Source organism: Rhinatrema bivittatum, chromosome 10 (assembly GCF_901001135.1).
Source record: "Rhinatrema bivittatum chromosome 10, aRhiBiv1.1, whole genome shotgun sequence".
Classification (NCBI taxonomy): Eukaryota; Metazoa; Chordata; class Amphibia; order Gymnophiona; family Rhinatrematidae; genus Rhinatrema; species Rhinatrema bivittatum.
Window position 1 is genome coordinate 42688861 of NC_042624.1, and position 16001 is coordinate 42704861.

The following is a 16001-nucleotide window of genomic DNA, read 5'->3' on the forward strand; positions in this document are numbered from 1 at the left end:
GGCAATTTCTTATGTTCTTATGTTATCTCGACCCATCTTTGGTAGAAGAGGGTAAGTCTGCCCCCTATGGCTTCTTCCTGTGGATGGGTCTGCTGATTCTCATTGTGGGGTGCGGCTGGAGCCTGTACCAGCTCCCCTCTTTTGTGTCTGTTCTGAAAGGACTGAGCCCTGCCTGCGGGGCGAGGTACTTGGTAGTGTGTGTGTTCTTGTATGATCTAAAGCACTGAGCTCCTCTACCCTTAGTCCTTCGGGGGGATCTCCTCCCCCCGAAGGACTAAGGGTAGAGGAGCTCAGTGCTTTAGATCATACAAGAACACACACTACCAAGCACCTCACCCCACAGGCAGGGCTCAGTCTTTTCGGGAGCTGGTACAGGCTCCGGCCGCACCCCCACAATGAGAATCAGCAGATCCATCCATAGGAAGAAGCCATAGGAGGCAGACTTACCCTCTTCTACAAAGATGGGTCGAGATAATGTCGGACAAGTGGGTCCTAACCATCATTCGAGAGGGTTACTTTCTGGATTTCCACAGCATCCTTCCAGACAAATTTGTGAGATCACCATGCCACTCCCATTCCAAGAGGATGGCAGTGGAAATCACACTAGCAAGATTACTCAGCCTAAAGGTGATAACCCCGGTGCCCACGCACCAACAAAATACTGGTCACTATTCCATCTATTTTATCGTTCCCAAGAAGGAAGGAACGTTCCGGCCCATCCTGGACCTCAAGACCGTCAATCGCTACCTGAGGGTACCACACTTCCGCATGGAAACCCTACGTTCAGTCATAAGGGCAGTACAGCCGGGAGAATTCCTGACCTCTCTGAACCTATCCAAAGCCTATCTCCACATCCCCGTCCATCGCAACCATCAGCGCTTCCGACGCTTTGCAATACTGGACCATCATTATCAGTTCTGGGCGCTACCATTCGGACTAGCTACCGCCCCTTGGACCTTCACCAAAATCATGGTGGTAGTGGCAGCAACACTGAGGAAAGAAGTAATCCTCATAGATTCTTACTTGGACGATTGGCTGATTAGGGCAAAATCTCCAGAGGAGAGTCACCAGGAGACTACCAGAGTATAGAATCTACTGCAGAAACTCGGGTGGGTCATCAACATAGCCAAGAGCTGCCTGCAGCCCTCCCAATCACTAGAGTACCTGGGAGTCCGGTTCAACACCAAACAGGATAAGGTTATCCTTCTCCCTTCCCAGGAGAAGGAAGGTGATGAGCCAGCTGCGGAAACTGTTGAACCACGCTCACCCCAAGGTATGGGACTATCTCCAAGTCCTCGGCCTCATGACATCAATCCTGGAAGTCGTTCCATGGGCAAGGGCCCACATGCACCCATTACAATGCTCCTTACTGTCACAATCGAACCCAACGTCCCAGAACTACTCAATTCGCCTCCAGCTACCAGAGGAGGTTCGGACCCAGCTCCAGTGGTGGCTAGAGGAAACTCACCTGAGCAAAGGAGTAAATCTGTCCCCACCAAACTGGATCTTGCTCACCATGGATGCGAGCCTGCGAGGGTGGGGAGCCCACTGCCAGAAACTGACGGCCCAGGGATAATGGGACAAGGGAGAGGTGGGGTGGATCATAAACCGCCTGGAAGCCTGAGCAGTCAGACTAGCCTGCCTACAATTCAGCCACAGACTCCATGTCGAGTCTGTCAGTCATGTCTGACAACTCCACAACCATGGCCTACATCAACCGCCAGGGAGGAACCAGAAGCCAAGAAGTATCCCTGTAGCCCCCCTCATGTCATGGGCAGAAATAAACCTGCAAGGGATATCAGCCTCCCACATCGTGGGAAAAAAACAACGTCTCTGCGGACTACCTCAGCAGAGAGAGCCTAGACCTAGGGGAATGGATGCTGTCGACCCCAGCCTTCCAGTTGATAGTAAACCGCTGGGGAACCCCAGCCATGGATCTACTGGCAATCCGGTCCAACACCCAAGTTCCCAAGTTCTTCTGCCGCAGACGAGAACTGCAATCCCGGGGAATCGACGTCCTCGTCCAGACCTGGCCACAGGAAGACCTGCTGTATGCCTTTCTCCCATGGCCACTACTGGGCAGGATCATCCATAAGATCGAACACCACAGGGACTAGTACTTCTAGTGGCCCTGGACTGGCCAAGGCCTTGGTACGCAGACATGCGAAGACTCCTTGCGGGCAGCCCTCTGTGCCTACCTCCACACAGGGACCTTCTCCGGCAAGGACCGATCCTCCATGAAGACCCGACTCTTAGGGTCTGGCCCTTGAGAGGACTCACCTGAGGAAGAGCGGATACTCTAAGGCAGTGATTGACACCTTGCTCCGAGCACACACATTCTCCACATCACTAGCTTACATACAAATATGGAGAGTATTCGAAGCCTGGTGTGAGGTCCCATGAGATCTTTCCGCGGATAGTCAAAATTCCCATGATCCTGGAATTTCTGCAGGATGGCTTGAAGAAAGGGTTGTCTCTCAACTCCATCAAGGTTCAGGTGACCACCCTGGCCTGCTTCAGAGCCAAAGTGGTTGACATCAGTCTCTCAACCCATCCAGATGTTTCCCGCTTCCTGAGAAGGGTTAAACAAATCCGACCACCACTAAAGTGGCCGGTGCCCCTATAGAATCTCAATCTAGTACTAGACTTCCTAGCAGGAACTTCCTTCAAACCAACACGCAGCCTGTCACTACGTCTCCTGACCTTGAAGACTGCATTCTTAGTAGCAATATGTTCAGCCCGTCGCATCTCTGAACTTAAAGCTGTATCCTGTCTGGAACCGTTCCTTAGGTTCTCACCAGGAGCCATTCAGCTACGCACTGTCCCCTCCTTCCTACCGAAAGTGGTTTCTCAGTTTCATCTAAACCAAACCATCTCGCTGCCATCTCCAGACGAACAAAAGGACTCAGAAAACTCACACCTTCTTCGCCACCTAAATGTCAGCAGACTCCTAGTCCGATACCTGGAAAGATCGGAATCTGTGCGAAAGATGGACCACCTGTTCGTTGTTCACAGCAAGAAGAAACAGGGGGAAGCAGCCTCGCGGGCAACCATAGCCCGCTGGATCAAAGAAGTAATCAAGGCAGCCTATGTAGAGGCAGGGAAGCCACTGCCTCTGCAAGTCAAGGCCCATTCCACAAGAGCCCAGGCAGTGTCCTGGGCAGAAAACCAAGATGTTGTCACCCGCTGAGATCTGTCAAGCGGCGACATGGTCCTCCATACACACCTTCTCCAGGTTCTACCGCCTGGATGTCCAGGCTCTGGAGGACACAACCTTCACAAGGGCAGTACTAAGTGAGCCACGGGCAGCCTCCCACCTTGTTCAGGAGTAGCTTTTGTACATCCCATTGGTCCTGAGTCCATCTGGCTACACGCTAGAAAATGAAGAAATTACTTACCTGATAATTTTGTTTTCCTTAGTGTAGACAGATGGACACAGCACCCCGCCCACGGCTGCCCCAGAATCCGGGAACCTCGGATGATAAACCTCGAAGGAGACAAGCACGGGTAAGCCAGGTATTACCCCTAGTTCAGGACACCCATAGTTGCCGGGTGTTGGCATTATCCGGTTGAGTGCACTGGCGGTCTCCAATTTGGAAATCAGTTGAACCAATCTTAGTTAATCAAGTTAACCAAGTTATTAAAGCACACATATATCCACAATAGCTTTTCGAGGAGAATACTGAAGAGCTGAGCTTCCTGCACAGGTAAATGTAGGCTGACTTCAGCTTTGAAATCTGACTCAATCTCCCATCTGCTATCAGGAGTACACTATATCCATTAGTCTTGAGTCCATCTGTCGACACTAAGGAAAACAAAATTATCAGGTAAGTAATTTCTCCATTTGTGCCTTACTCAAGAAGGACTGATTTCTATTCTGTGCCTGTAGAAAAATGTATTGAATACTGCCCTCTATTTTCTAATCAAAAGTATCTGAGGGGGAAAAAAGTCACAGCGACTGTAATCTTCCATGTGTACTATTGTGAATTTCTCTCTTAGCTGAGCCTTTGAAATGGATCATGTCCTTATTTTGTATCTGCTTTCTTTGCATCAACAGGAGGTTTATTTTTAACTGGGGTCACTCTTTGAACGCATTGGTGATAAAGGTTCTGGCAGGTAAGGTGACTTTTATCAGAGTTTAATACATTTAGGGGTAGATTTTAAAAAGCATTTACTCGAGCAAAACTGGTTTTTGCTCGAGTAAATACACTTTACTCAAGTAAGTAGGCTTTTCAAAATTGCTACAATATATGCCATTGAATTGTCCATAGGATTTACTCAAGTAAGTGCACTTTACTCGAGTAAATAGCTTTTGAAAATTGCTACGATAGTATGTCACATTTACATGCGTAACTCCTTTGAAAATGACCCCCTTAGTGTGTGTGTAATTAAAGTAGATATAATTGCATAATATTTCACTGATTTCTCAGTAAGCTTACTGTGAATGGTATTAAAGTGAATTTTTTTTAGGTTCATAATACACTTCATTGTTATGCTTCCTTAGAGTGGGCGTGGATGTTTTTTATGATTAAAGTGACTTTAGGTGGGATATTTTCTTGGCAATGTGGACAGAAATAACTGGGCAGACTGGATGGGTCGGCTGTCTTTTTTTGTTTTTGTTTTTTGGGGTTTTTTGTTGTTTCTCCTGGCAATTACTATGTTAAAGTACAATATTAAGGGGTAAATGTTCAAAGGATCTGTGAGCGTAAATAAGGAAATACATGGAAAGTTTGGCTGAATTGACATACTTTCACAGCACACATGATTCATGCATTAAAAATAGGTGTCCTGAGAGGCGTGTTTGTAAACGAATGCATGGAACAGATATGCTGCTAATGCTTCATTTAAAATAACTTATGGCCTTTTCATTTGTATAACCAACCACCAAACAGAATATGGAGGTAATTTGTCCTTCAATATTGAGTTGGTTTTGTACAGTCTTAAAAGTATGTGCCTAACTGAAACCTTTCCCTTAACTGGTCTCCCAAGTTATGACTGATGCGGGGGTGGCCTATTTTTACCCGCAAATACTTTGCTTGCAGCAGAACTTGCTCTAATGAGAGCAAAGCCAAGCAGCAAACTCCTCTGACCTTGGTGCTTGGATTGCCAGTCGTGTAGTTCAGATAACTTCTTGCTGTGACCAGGTACAAGATACTGTGCAACCTTTCTTGTACTACGGCAGTTTGAATTATTTACCTTTTTCTTAGTTCTACACGTCCTTGTAAAATTTGCCACGTAAAATACGGAACGGTAAGATGGAGCAAGTTTCTTTAAGAAAACATTTCTGGGGGGAAAAAAAATGCTGATTTTTGTAATCTGCTTTTAAAGTGGCTGAAGGGCGGAATCTAAATCAAAATAAATAAATTGTTTTTGCAATTTTACACAGCATTCTGCAAATGTTCTTTTCAGGTGTGAATGCTGTCATGACTTGACATTTCACTGAGTTGTACTCTAAGCATCAGGTCCCTTAAATACGTAGAACTTCAAATCAGGTGCAGGCAATATCAAAATGTGTTAGGTTAAAGCAAGAAAAATGCTGTCACCTGCAAAACTTGATGTTGCATTAAGCTGTTGATAGACTGTCCTAAACTCAGTAACCTGATTCACTAAAGCCCTGGATTTTCAAAGGCACACGTCGTGTAAAAAACCGGGGTTTACCACACGCGTGGCCGGCTTGCCTTGCGTGAGACCGCCGCGCATTTTTAAAACGGGCCAGCCACGCGCGTAAACCCCGGTGCGCGCCACAAGTGCCGAGCCTCTCCAAAAAGGGGCCGGGCAGAGGGGTTGAAGGCTGGGACAAAGCGCCATTCTTACACTGTTCTAGGAAAGCGCGGGCCAATGTGCGCAGAATTACTGCTGCTCAGAGGAGGCAGTAAGTAATGAAACCAAAAAAATGTAGTAGATAGGAAGGGGTTAGGGGTCAGGGAGGAGAGGGGAAGGAGGTAGGGGGAAGGTGTATTAGGTAGGTGGGGGGGTAGGGAAGGAGTGGACTGGGAAGGAACTGGGGGAGGCCCGATTAAGTTGGTGCGCATATTTACCAAAAACCCCCCCCCCCCCCCCCCCCCCCCCCCCCCGCGCGCATGGCCATTGGATTTTTATAACATCCGCGTGCCGGCACGCACATTATAAATTCAGCGTGCCCATGTGTGTGCACTGGGAACGCGCACATGTGGAGGGCCGCGCACTCCTTTTAAAATCAACCCCTTAGCTTTTTTTCCCGTAGATACAAAATGGGAGAAAAGCTTTAATGAATCAGGCCCACAGTTTGTTATTGTTTACAAAGAAATGTGGTTGCTGTTTTTAGTCCCCTGGCATATGTAGAATTAAGGGTCAACAAACAAGTTGCACATGATATCTTTTATTGGATTAACTTAATACAAGTGTGATGACCTTTCAAGGGTTATCTTTCCTTCATAAGCTCAGTGAATAAATAGCGCAGTTACATGTGGTTTAAATAGTACAGGGTTATCTAGATCTTAAGCTGCCTGCATGTGCCATTCCAGCTCAGTAAAAGGGAGAGGGCAGGGTTTAGAGAGGAGAAGACAGCCTGGATTTAGGCATAGGCAGCTGCTCAGGGCACCAAATATACAGGCCAAAGAAGAGCCTGGTTCTGCTTTCTTGGGTCATGCGACATGGCACTCTGCCTGTGGTTGTCAAAATATTAAATCTGGCCGGGGGAAGAGCCAGTAAAATTTTAAAGGCACTATATCTGATAATGGGTCAGAGAGCCAGTGTATGATCATCCTAATTTCAAATATTTTCTGCTCTTTACTGCTAAAATTTCTTTTAAGCATACTGATTGTGAATTCATGAATGGAATGATCTTTCTTTGAGAAGTGTTCACCTTCTGAACTATCATTTTGGTTTTCTCTGTTTTGGTTTTTTTTTGTCTACAGAAAAATGTGTGCATGTATTGGACACATAATTACAGATACAAAGGGGATGAATTAACACATGTTTGAAACTTGTACATAGTAGTGACCATCATCAAGGCATCAACCCTGACCACTGGCTTGAAGACTTGATGGGCACTGATGCTCACAAGGTTCAAACTTGGGCTAATTTAACTCCCTTGTGTTTGTTTATGAAGATCGATTCTTTTAATTCATTTTTGGCTTGTTTCACCAGTGTAGCATCCTACATCACATTTTTTTGCACTGGATCATATGCACTACATATTTTGGATATCCTAAAATCATATGAACATAGAATATGACAAATTCTTTCAGACCAAAGGTCCGTCAAGTCCAGCATCCTGTTTCCAACCATGGCTAATCCAGGTCACAAGTACCTGGCAAGATTCCAAGGGGTAGATAAATTCCATGCTGCTTATCCCACGGATAAGAATTGGATTTCTGCAGCTCCACCTTAATAATGGTTTATGAACTTTTATTCAAGGAACTTATCCAAACCGTTTTTAAATGCAGCTATACTAACAGCTTTCACTCCATCTTCAGTCAACAAATTCCAGTTTAATTATGTGTTTAAGTAAAAAAAAATATTTGCTCCTATTTATCTTAAATGTATCATCTAGTATCTTCATTGCATGTCCCATAGTCTTTTTGTACTTTTTGAAAGTGTAACCAAGCTATTCATTTACCCATACCTCTCCACTGTCCACTCACTTTATGGACTTCTATCATATCTCCCCTGATCTGGGTGGGCCTTGAGGACTGAGTTGGAAACAGATTGTAAGAGGGCGAGAGATCTCAATGATTCCGTACTGTCTGTGCTCGTTTAAAGGGAATTTTTCAAAGTGATTTATGCAGGTAAAGAGCAATCTAGCTGCAGAAATCAGCCATCAAAACTGCCCTCCCTCAATGTGGCTAAAAGTGGGCCTGGCATCCCTCAGCACATACACTTTAAGCTGCATTAGGATGAGGCGTTCCTGCAGGCCTCTTTAAATGTGGGAGGAAAATGAGGCATGTAGATCGCTTTTTCCAATCTCTGTGCCTTGTCGTCAGTGAAAGAGTGCCTACCACATGGTCACTTTCCCTTCGAGAACTGGTGCAAAGCCCATGGGTAAAAAGTACTCAATGTGGGACAGTTGGAAACTTGCCCCTTTCCCTGGAAAAATGCAAGAGCTGGAAAGGGATGATTCAGACCAACTCAGATCATTATCCAAAATAGTTTAAGGATTCCAATAAAATGTTTATGAACCAGAGCTACAAAGTGATCTAAGCTTTGATGGGTCCGTATCATCTTTCCCCAGTGGCAGCCATATTTCTTGGACTACAGCAGCCTAGTATATCTGTCATAGAATGGATGGTTAAAGTCATGGGCGGATTTGTAGCATGGGAGGCACTGACGTACATTATTCTAGAAGTGAATGCTCAGCTGGAAAAAAGAGGTAAGTCTTCACTGCCACTGCTCTGATAGGCCTTTTTTTTTTTTTTTACAGCATGCGTAAGTGTGGTCTAGTGATAAGAGCAATAGGTTGGGCATCGGAGAAGCCAGGGTTCATATCCTGCTTCTTCCATGGATACTCTCTATGACATTAGCCAAGTCACTTTATTTCCCATGATCTCAGGTATTCATCTAGATCGAATAGTTATCACCGTTATACAGGAGAGGTGTGCCGTCAGAATCCACCATACAACACAACATAATGACAACAGCCTTGGGTTGACCAATGGCCATTTTTAGAAAGCTGGAGCAGTGGGGCAGGAGCAACTGGGATTCACTCTTGCCCCTGGAAGATCCATGGTGGGGGAAAGAGGATGTCCTGGAGGCTAGGGGGAAGCCTTTGATGGGTGGGGGAGGGACTTGGACCAGAGTCGTGCTTGTTTTTTTTTTGTTTTGTTTTGGGTTTTTTTTTAGAAAAAAAACATTTGGCAGTGAATATTCAGAACAAAAAAGGAAATCAAAAGAAATTTGTTTTCTTTAATTTCATTTTGAAAAAAAATGCAACTTAATAGAAAATCAATTACATTTCCTATTTTGTTTCAAACAAATGCACATTCATGTTATATGCCATGCTGTATATCTAGTAGTGTAATAAAATAATAAGCATTGTTAAATGATTAGCAAAGGAGACATATAATGAAAAAAATAATTTGAATGATTGTGTTTCAGGAATCCAGAAAGTCCCAGATGGGAAGGTAATGTATACCTCTTCATGACAAAGTTAAATACTTTTCTCTGGTTACTTCTGTTAATTTTTGAAGTGCATTATTGTTTCTTATTATACAGATGTTAACTTTCGTAACCCCTGTTCCTCTGGTTAGTAGAACTTAGGGATACAGTTGAGATTGGAGACTCCCTTGTGTCCTTTCCTGACAGGGGGAGGGGTAGAAAATTCTTTCAAGACCTTTAGGCTTGTGGGATATCTTCTGGTACCTCCCAGTACAAACAGACCGCATGACCACATAAGGCTGAGGATGTTCCAAAATCCGTTTACTAGGATACTTGATGCTAATTAACAATTTGGCAGATGGTATGCTCTTGTCTAGTACAATCCTAATACAGTCAATAGATAGTCTCGGGAATCCTTTTCTCCAGCTCCCTCACGGCATACTTCTTATAGCTGTTCCCAATACTGAGACTTTCCCTGTATTAGTACCTACTCAATGGTTTATAGAGCGCTGCGTTCCAGAGAATGAAAACTGAAAATTCTCTGTTCTAGATTCAGAGCTTTTCCTGCTGACTCTTGCTCTGATTCAAGTTCCAAAGCATGGCAGTTCTTCCTCTGACTCTAGCCTGAATATCCATTTTACCAAACCACTGAGGTTATCTTCTAATACAGATGAGAAGTATAGGGCTAACTCCCCTTTTTACACCAAATCACTCCCTGGTTCTCGTACTCTCAGGATCCCAAGAACTCTTCCAAATCCTGGAGGCTTGGGACCTCCACCCTTATGTTGCAGCCACATTTCTAGGATAGAAGACTGCTAAAATGGGGTCCTCGATTAATAGAATAGCTCTCACTACGAAACACTTCTCATTGGGAGTGTCTAAAGACCCTACAGCTTCTTTACTATCTTACACTCAAAATGTTCATATTTTCAGGTTCAAGCGTGCCATTAGGGGGAAAATATTCTATAGAATCAAAGTTACAGAAATACAACTTGTAAAGGGCAATATATTAAAATTAACTTATAATAAAAAGGAAAGGTTGTCTGGGCTAATATTAGGCTTCTAGGCTGAGTACTGAAATATTTCTGTAACATTAACTTTCCATCGTTTTCCATGCTTCTTACCAGTGGTTCCCAAACCTATCACGGAGGGCCCCAAGCTAGCTGGATTTTCAGGATATCCATAATGAATATGCATGAGAGATTTGCAGGAACAGGTTTGGAAATCACTACAGCAAACCAAGTGGCTCTCAGTGCAATCCTGTGGGCCCCACCTCAAAACCAGTTTAGTTTTCAGGACATCCTCAATGAATATTTATAAGATACGTTTGCATATTATTCTCCCTCTTAGACCCAAAGTATCCAAATATATATCATGCAAATTCAGTGTGGATGTCCCAAAAAACTGGTTGGGGGGAGGAGAGAGGCAAGGGGAATGCCCTGTAGAACTGGATTGATAAACAGCTCTAATCCAAGTTCCACAACAAGCCAAGCAGGAAGTTAGATGTTTGAATTTAGTAAATAGGCATGCAGGCCACCCCAGATTGTTTGTGGATGGTCCTAAAGCTCCCACATACATAATCCACAGTGCACACTCTGATTTGATCTGCTTGGATTTGGATATTTTTACGAACTTCCTGATGATTCATACAATGGCCCGACAAAGCTCATTGCAGGGATCATTTTCTAACATCGTGTATAAGTTAGCCATCAAATTTGGCCATAGGTTGTACCAATTTTCAAAGCGGACTTACAAGCAGAAATCTGCTTTGAAAATTATCCTGCCAAAACTAGGCAAACACAATTGCACCTGTCATTTGATGCATGTAGTTTTGGCTTGAGAATATATGCATACATTTCTTAAAATCAAAAAGTATGCAAAAAATTTCCAACCCCACCCAGACTCCATCTCCTGAAATGCCTCTCCCTATGTGCTCAAAGATACGTGCACGCAGTGTCTGTGCATCTAACTTTAGGTGCATATCGGTTCTGCAATTCTCTAAAGGGTCATGGCAGCAGGTTAATCACTAATTTATTCACAAAAGTCCCTTTGAAAATGACTCCTCCCCCTGCCCCTCTGTGACTAATTTCTGTGACAACAGAATCCCAGGTGACCCTCTGCACGCCTCAGATTCTCAGAACCTTTTAATCATGATGAGATCTTCACTTTAAAGCTGCTTTCATTACCTCTCTCATCTTATTGTGCTTCCAGACTAAGAATGAAGTGATTGTTCTACTCGTCTATATCTGTGGAAACCTGGCATTTTTGATAGCACTGCTGGTAGGAATTGGACAATTATAACAACAAGCTATCGCCAAAGAATACCTGCCATAAAGGTCTTTGTGTAATGAAAAAGAAATACCTGAAATGATTAGATTCTAGGAAATGTGTACCTACAGTGCTGAAAAAAAAAGCATAATAATGAGAATTATTACAGTTATTACCCTGTTACTTGAAACACAATAATGTACAAAGCAAGAGCAAGCAGAATCAGTGTGAAATAGGAAGTGAACCCCCTAGTTTCCTTAGCATAATTAATTGGCTAATTAGAATCAGGCGCTTAAATATTCAGGTAAGAAGTAAACCAGCCTACAGAATAAATCCGGACACCTGAATTGTCCTCCATAAAAGTAAGTGGGAATTCTTCATACCAAGATCAAAAGACATTTTTAGAGGGCCTATGAAAAAGAGAAGCTGGCTCATATTTTTAAATATTTAGGCTCCATCCATTTACTGTCAGTCTACACATGGAAAAGGTTGAAGATTACAGTGACTCCACCTAGGAGGGGTTGTCCTGCTAAAATCATCCCATGAAGTACCCCAGCCTAACATCTAAAAATCTGCAGGCCTCTCTCACTGCGGCTGATGTGAAGCTTCATGTCTCAACTATCAAGAAAAAACTGAATGGGAATGGTGTTCATGGGAGGATAGCTAGGGAGAAACCATTTCTCTCTAAAAAGAGCAATACTGCCTGCCTCAGGTTCATCAAAGAGCATCTGGATGACCCACGGAACTTCTGCAATAATATTCTGTGAACAGAGGAGTCAAAAATTGAACTTTTTAGTCACAAAACCAAATGTTTTCTCTGGCAAAAACAACAAACACTGCCTTCCAAAGTAAGAACCTCATTCCAAATGTCAAGCATGCTGATGGAGAAATCATGGTCTGGGGCTGCTTTGCTACATCAGGACCTGGATGGCTTGGCTTCATTGATAGAACCATGAATTCTGCTTTATTTCAGAAAATTCTACAGATGTCAAGTTTTCCATTTGTGAGCTAAAGCTGAGTTGAAAGTGAGTCATGCAGCAAGACAGAATTGCTGGAGGAGAGGTTTTGTGTGTTTGGATTAGCCAAGTCAAAATCCCAACCTAAACATTTTTCGATGGAAAGGAAGAAGTAGTCATGATGTGAATGTCCAAGGGGAAAGAATGAAAAAGTCAGGAAATATTTTTTCATAGAAAGGTGGTGGGATGCATGGAATGCCCATCTGGAAGAAGTGGTGAAGATAAAAATGGTAAGAGAATTCAAAAGCATTTGGAATAAACACAAGAGGATCCCAAATGGCTAGAGGATCAAAATGAAGAAACTGGGCAACCTGTGAGACCTTTTGGAGTAACATTTGTTTATTGTATTGTTTTTCAGTGTAAATTGCTTTAGGTTGATACAAGGGAGGTGGTCTAGAAATGTAAGTTAATATAACAATTCTGCATTGGGGGAACCTACACAGAGCAATAATTATAACGCTCAACAGAGGGCATGAAGGGTAACTTACATGGAGCAGAAATTATAATCCTAAACAGGGGACATGGGGGTGGCCTGCGCGGAGTTGCAGTAACAATCCTGAACACCTTGCTGGGCAGACTGGATGGACCATTTTGGTCTTTATCTGCTATCATTTACTAGGGTTACTATTTGAAGTATCCTGGTAAGATCTGAAGTGAGCTGATCATGCAAAGAAGCCCTCAAATGTCAGTTGAAACAGTTCTGTGTGGGAGAATGGACTAAAATTCCTCTAGGGCGATGTGAGAAAGGAAGTGTTGAGTTGAAGTTATTGCTGCTCAAGGAGGTGCCAACAGTTACCGAAGGAAAACTTTGGTTTTTTTTCTCCCAAGTATACTTGTTTAATCTTTTTGTTGAATGAATCAATTAAAATATATTATTTATTCTGGGTTATTAATTCAATGAGGTTATCTTTTTCTTTCTCATCAGGGTTTAGATTGGGATCTAATCATGTTTTGAGTATACATTGTGCTAAAATACAGATCATTCTCAGGGGTTCACAAACATTTTCTCAGCACTGTACATCTAGTAGCATTATAGAAATAGAGAAATAGAAGGCAGTAAGTCTTTCTATTGCCTTACAGACTACAGGATATTTTGATGTGTGTATATATACTGTAAATATATATTTTCTTTTGTAATGGGGAGACTGAAGTGATTGAGTTGTTTACCAAATTGCTGCCATGATGTATGTATTGTTCTGTTCCTATATACTGTAAAAAATACATTGAATCTTCTAGACATACTTCTAGAAACTTTGAAAATATTGGAGGTATTCAGGCCAATACTGAGCTACTATCCGGCTGAACAAGTTCGCCAGATAAACGTTTTAGCCTACTTGGCTGAGATGATAGGCAGTGGTGTGGCCATGTCACTGAATATACTCGAATTAGCCAGATAAACTTCTTGCCCTAGACTGAGCTGGCTAACTAAACCAGATTAAGGCTGAATATCTGCACTTTTGTGGCTAAATTAGCCGATACGAAGCTCCTGCCTCTCGCTTATCCGTCTGTTTAGTTATTTAAACAGCCATCTAAGTGGTGGCTGCTGAGTGTGGGCCAAATATTCAAACCAGCTAAGCTGGAATATAACTGGCTGTGTGGTGCTGAATATTGACCTTATTGTGTGTTTCATTTGATCACTTTACAATGAAGGGAGACTACCAAGAGATCATACTGAAGGAAGTGAAAGACTTCAGTCTTAAAAAAAAAAATGTGAGGAGTAACACCAGATGATTTTGCTGTTAAGCGATGTGAATAGCGATGGTTGATAAAAAAATCAAATTTCAAGCAGTTGGGTTTGTGGGGATGTTTTTGTTTTACAGATGCTTAAAGTATTTATCTGATTCACTGTTCACTTATAAGCCTACATGAGCCCCTTGCTCATCTTAGATTTACTCGCTGTTCAGTAACCCTCAGCAATGAATCCTTTAGCTTTGTGGCACTGTCACTGCTCTCTCCTTACATCTTAGGCAGGAAAAAAAAATATTTTAAAATTTTGGAAGCCACTCACAATATAAACAGTATGAAAATAAAGTAAATGAATCTAATTCTTTTTATTGTATATGATATTTTTCTTCTTAATGTGATTTATTTTCTTTTACTTTGATAAATTATTGACCAGTCTGTTTTTATTATCTTCACATTTATTGTATTGATGTTTTAACTCACTGTGGCATAACCCTATTTATTCATTGTATATTGTTTATAAACTGCTTTTACTAATTTTGTCAAGACATCAATCAAATAAACTAAGCCAATACGTACAAATAAAATCTCTTTGTCATTCTGAGACAAGTTTGGCACAATACATTAAAAGTATATTCATTAAGCCAGAACTGAATCATGTAAGGCTGACTAGAGCGCACTGGGATATGGAAACTTCTGGCAATGGAAGGTTGTGCAGCGTGTATCCGTAGGTCTGAGTGAAGGTAAGGGTCCAACCCCCAACAAGGGAGAGGTAGCAAGGGCTGCAGCTCTCCTTAGCTCCAGGAGAGGACAGGCCAGATTCTTTTCTTTCCACATGAGAGAGTGAGTGTGCTTTCTCACATTTGTTGGAGCAGAGGTTCTCAACCCAGTCCTCTGGACATGCCAAGCTAGTCAGGTTTCCAGGATCTCCACAATGACTATGCATGAGAGAGATCTGCCTGCAGTGGCAGCAGTGCGTACACATCTATCTCATGAATATTCATTGTGGCTATCCTGAAAATCTGACAAGCTAGGTGTGGCCTGAGGTCTGGGTTGAGAAGCATTATGTTGGAAGGGGGTTCCAGAAGGAGCTCAAGCAAGCAGGAGCGTGAATTTCCCAATGAGAATGGATTCTGCAATCCAATGTGATACCAATTGTCTGTGGGAGAAGAGGAGTTCAAGTTCCAAGTGGGATCATACGGGAGAGGAAGCCATAGATAGGGAACAGAGTCAACCCACTGTTCTGCACTTCTTGGAGAGATTGATTCCTTGTCATTTTTGTTTCTCTTGACTTCTTGGGACTGTCTATCTACTGGATTTTGTGAAGAAATGTTTGCCCATAATTTTTTCTTTTCATGTGTATTGCTTTACTTGAGTTTTACTGTAGTCAAGTATTTTGTTTTGGAACTATTCCCAGAATGGACATTGCATTTTTAAAAAGTGGATACACATGGTCCCCCTTAGGCCTTTATAGCTGTGCTGTCTCCCATGGAAGAATCCTGACCCAGAGCTACAGCCAGATTTTGCCTCAGCATCTGAAGGTCGCACCTAGAATTGTTTAGGAAGTGTTTGGGGAAAAGGGAGGGGGTTAGGTTTTGGGTCTTTTTTTTTTTTTTTTTATCAGTGTAACCCCTCCTCCTTTGGGACCTTCCCAGTCTCTGAAAGTAACTGGATGCACTCAAGTGGGCTGGTGGACTTTTCTCTCAGGTTGTAAGTTGGAGGCAGGCCATACCAGGCTGAGGACACCACAAAAGAAATATTGTTCACACCGCAGTCTGTGCTCCAAAGAAAAAAAATAGTTTACTAAAAAGGTGAACCAATTCAGCAGAATAACAAAAAAAAATTATATAGTCCACATTTCTTAGTTAACTTCAGTAGCAAAACACAGTTCAAATTTTCACAAAAATATCAGACAAATTAATCCCAAAATCATCCACTTCCCTTTAAGTTAGGTTCTCT

General features: G+C 42.7%; 1 protein-coding gene across 4 annotated transcripts in view; it reads left to right on the forward strand.

Moving 5' to 3' along the window:
• The window catches only part of LOC115100071 (putative ferric-chelate reductase 1), a 114362-nt gene extending 99753 nt beyond the window's left edge, over positions 1-14609 (forward strand). For 3 of the 4 annotated variants that reach the window (XM_029618244.1, XM_029618245.1, XM_029618246.1), the window contains 4 exons: positions 4058-4116; positions 8213-8350; positions 9076-9101; positions 11287-11396. In XM_029618244.1, coding sequence (XP_029474104.1) covers positions 4058-4116; positions 8213-8350; positions 9076-9101; positions 11287-11376 — 313 coding nt within the window. In that variant the 3' untranslated portion in view covers positions 11377-11396. Of the gene's footprint in view, positions 1-4057; positions 4117-8212; positions 8351-9075; positions 9102-11286 lie in introns of all 4 variants that reach the window. The other variant, XM_029618247.1, reaches the window with a different exon arrangement.
• Positions 14610-16001: the final 1392 nt, after the last annotated feature.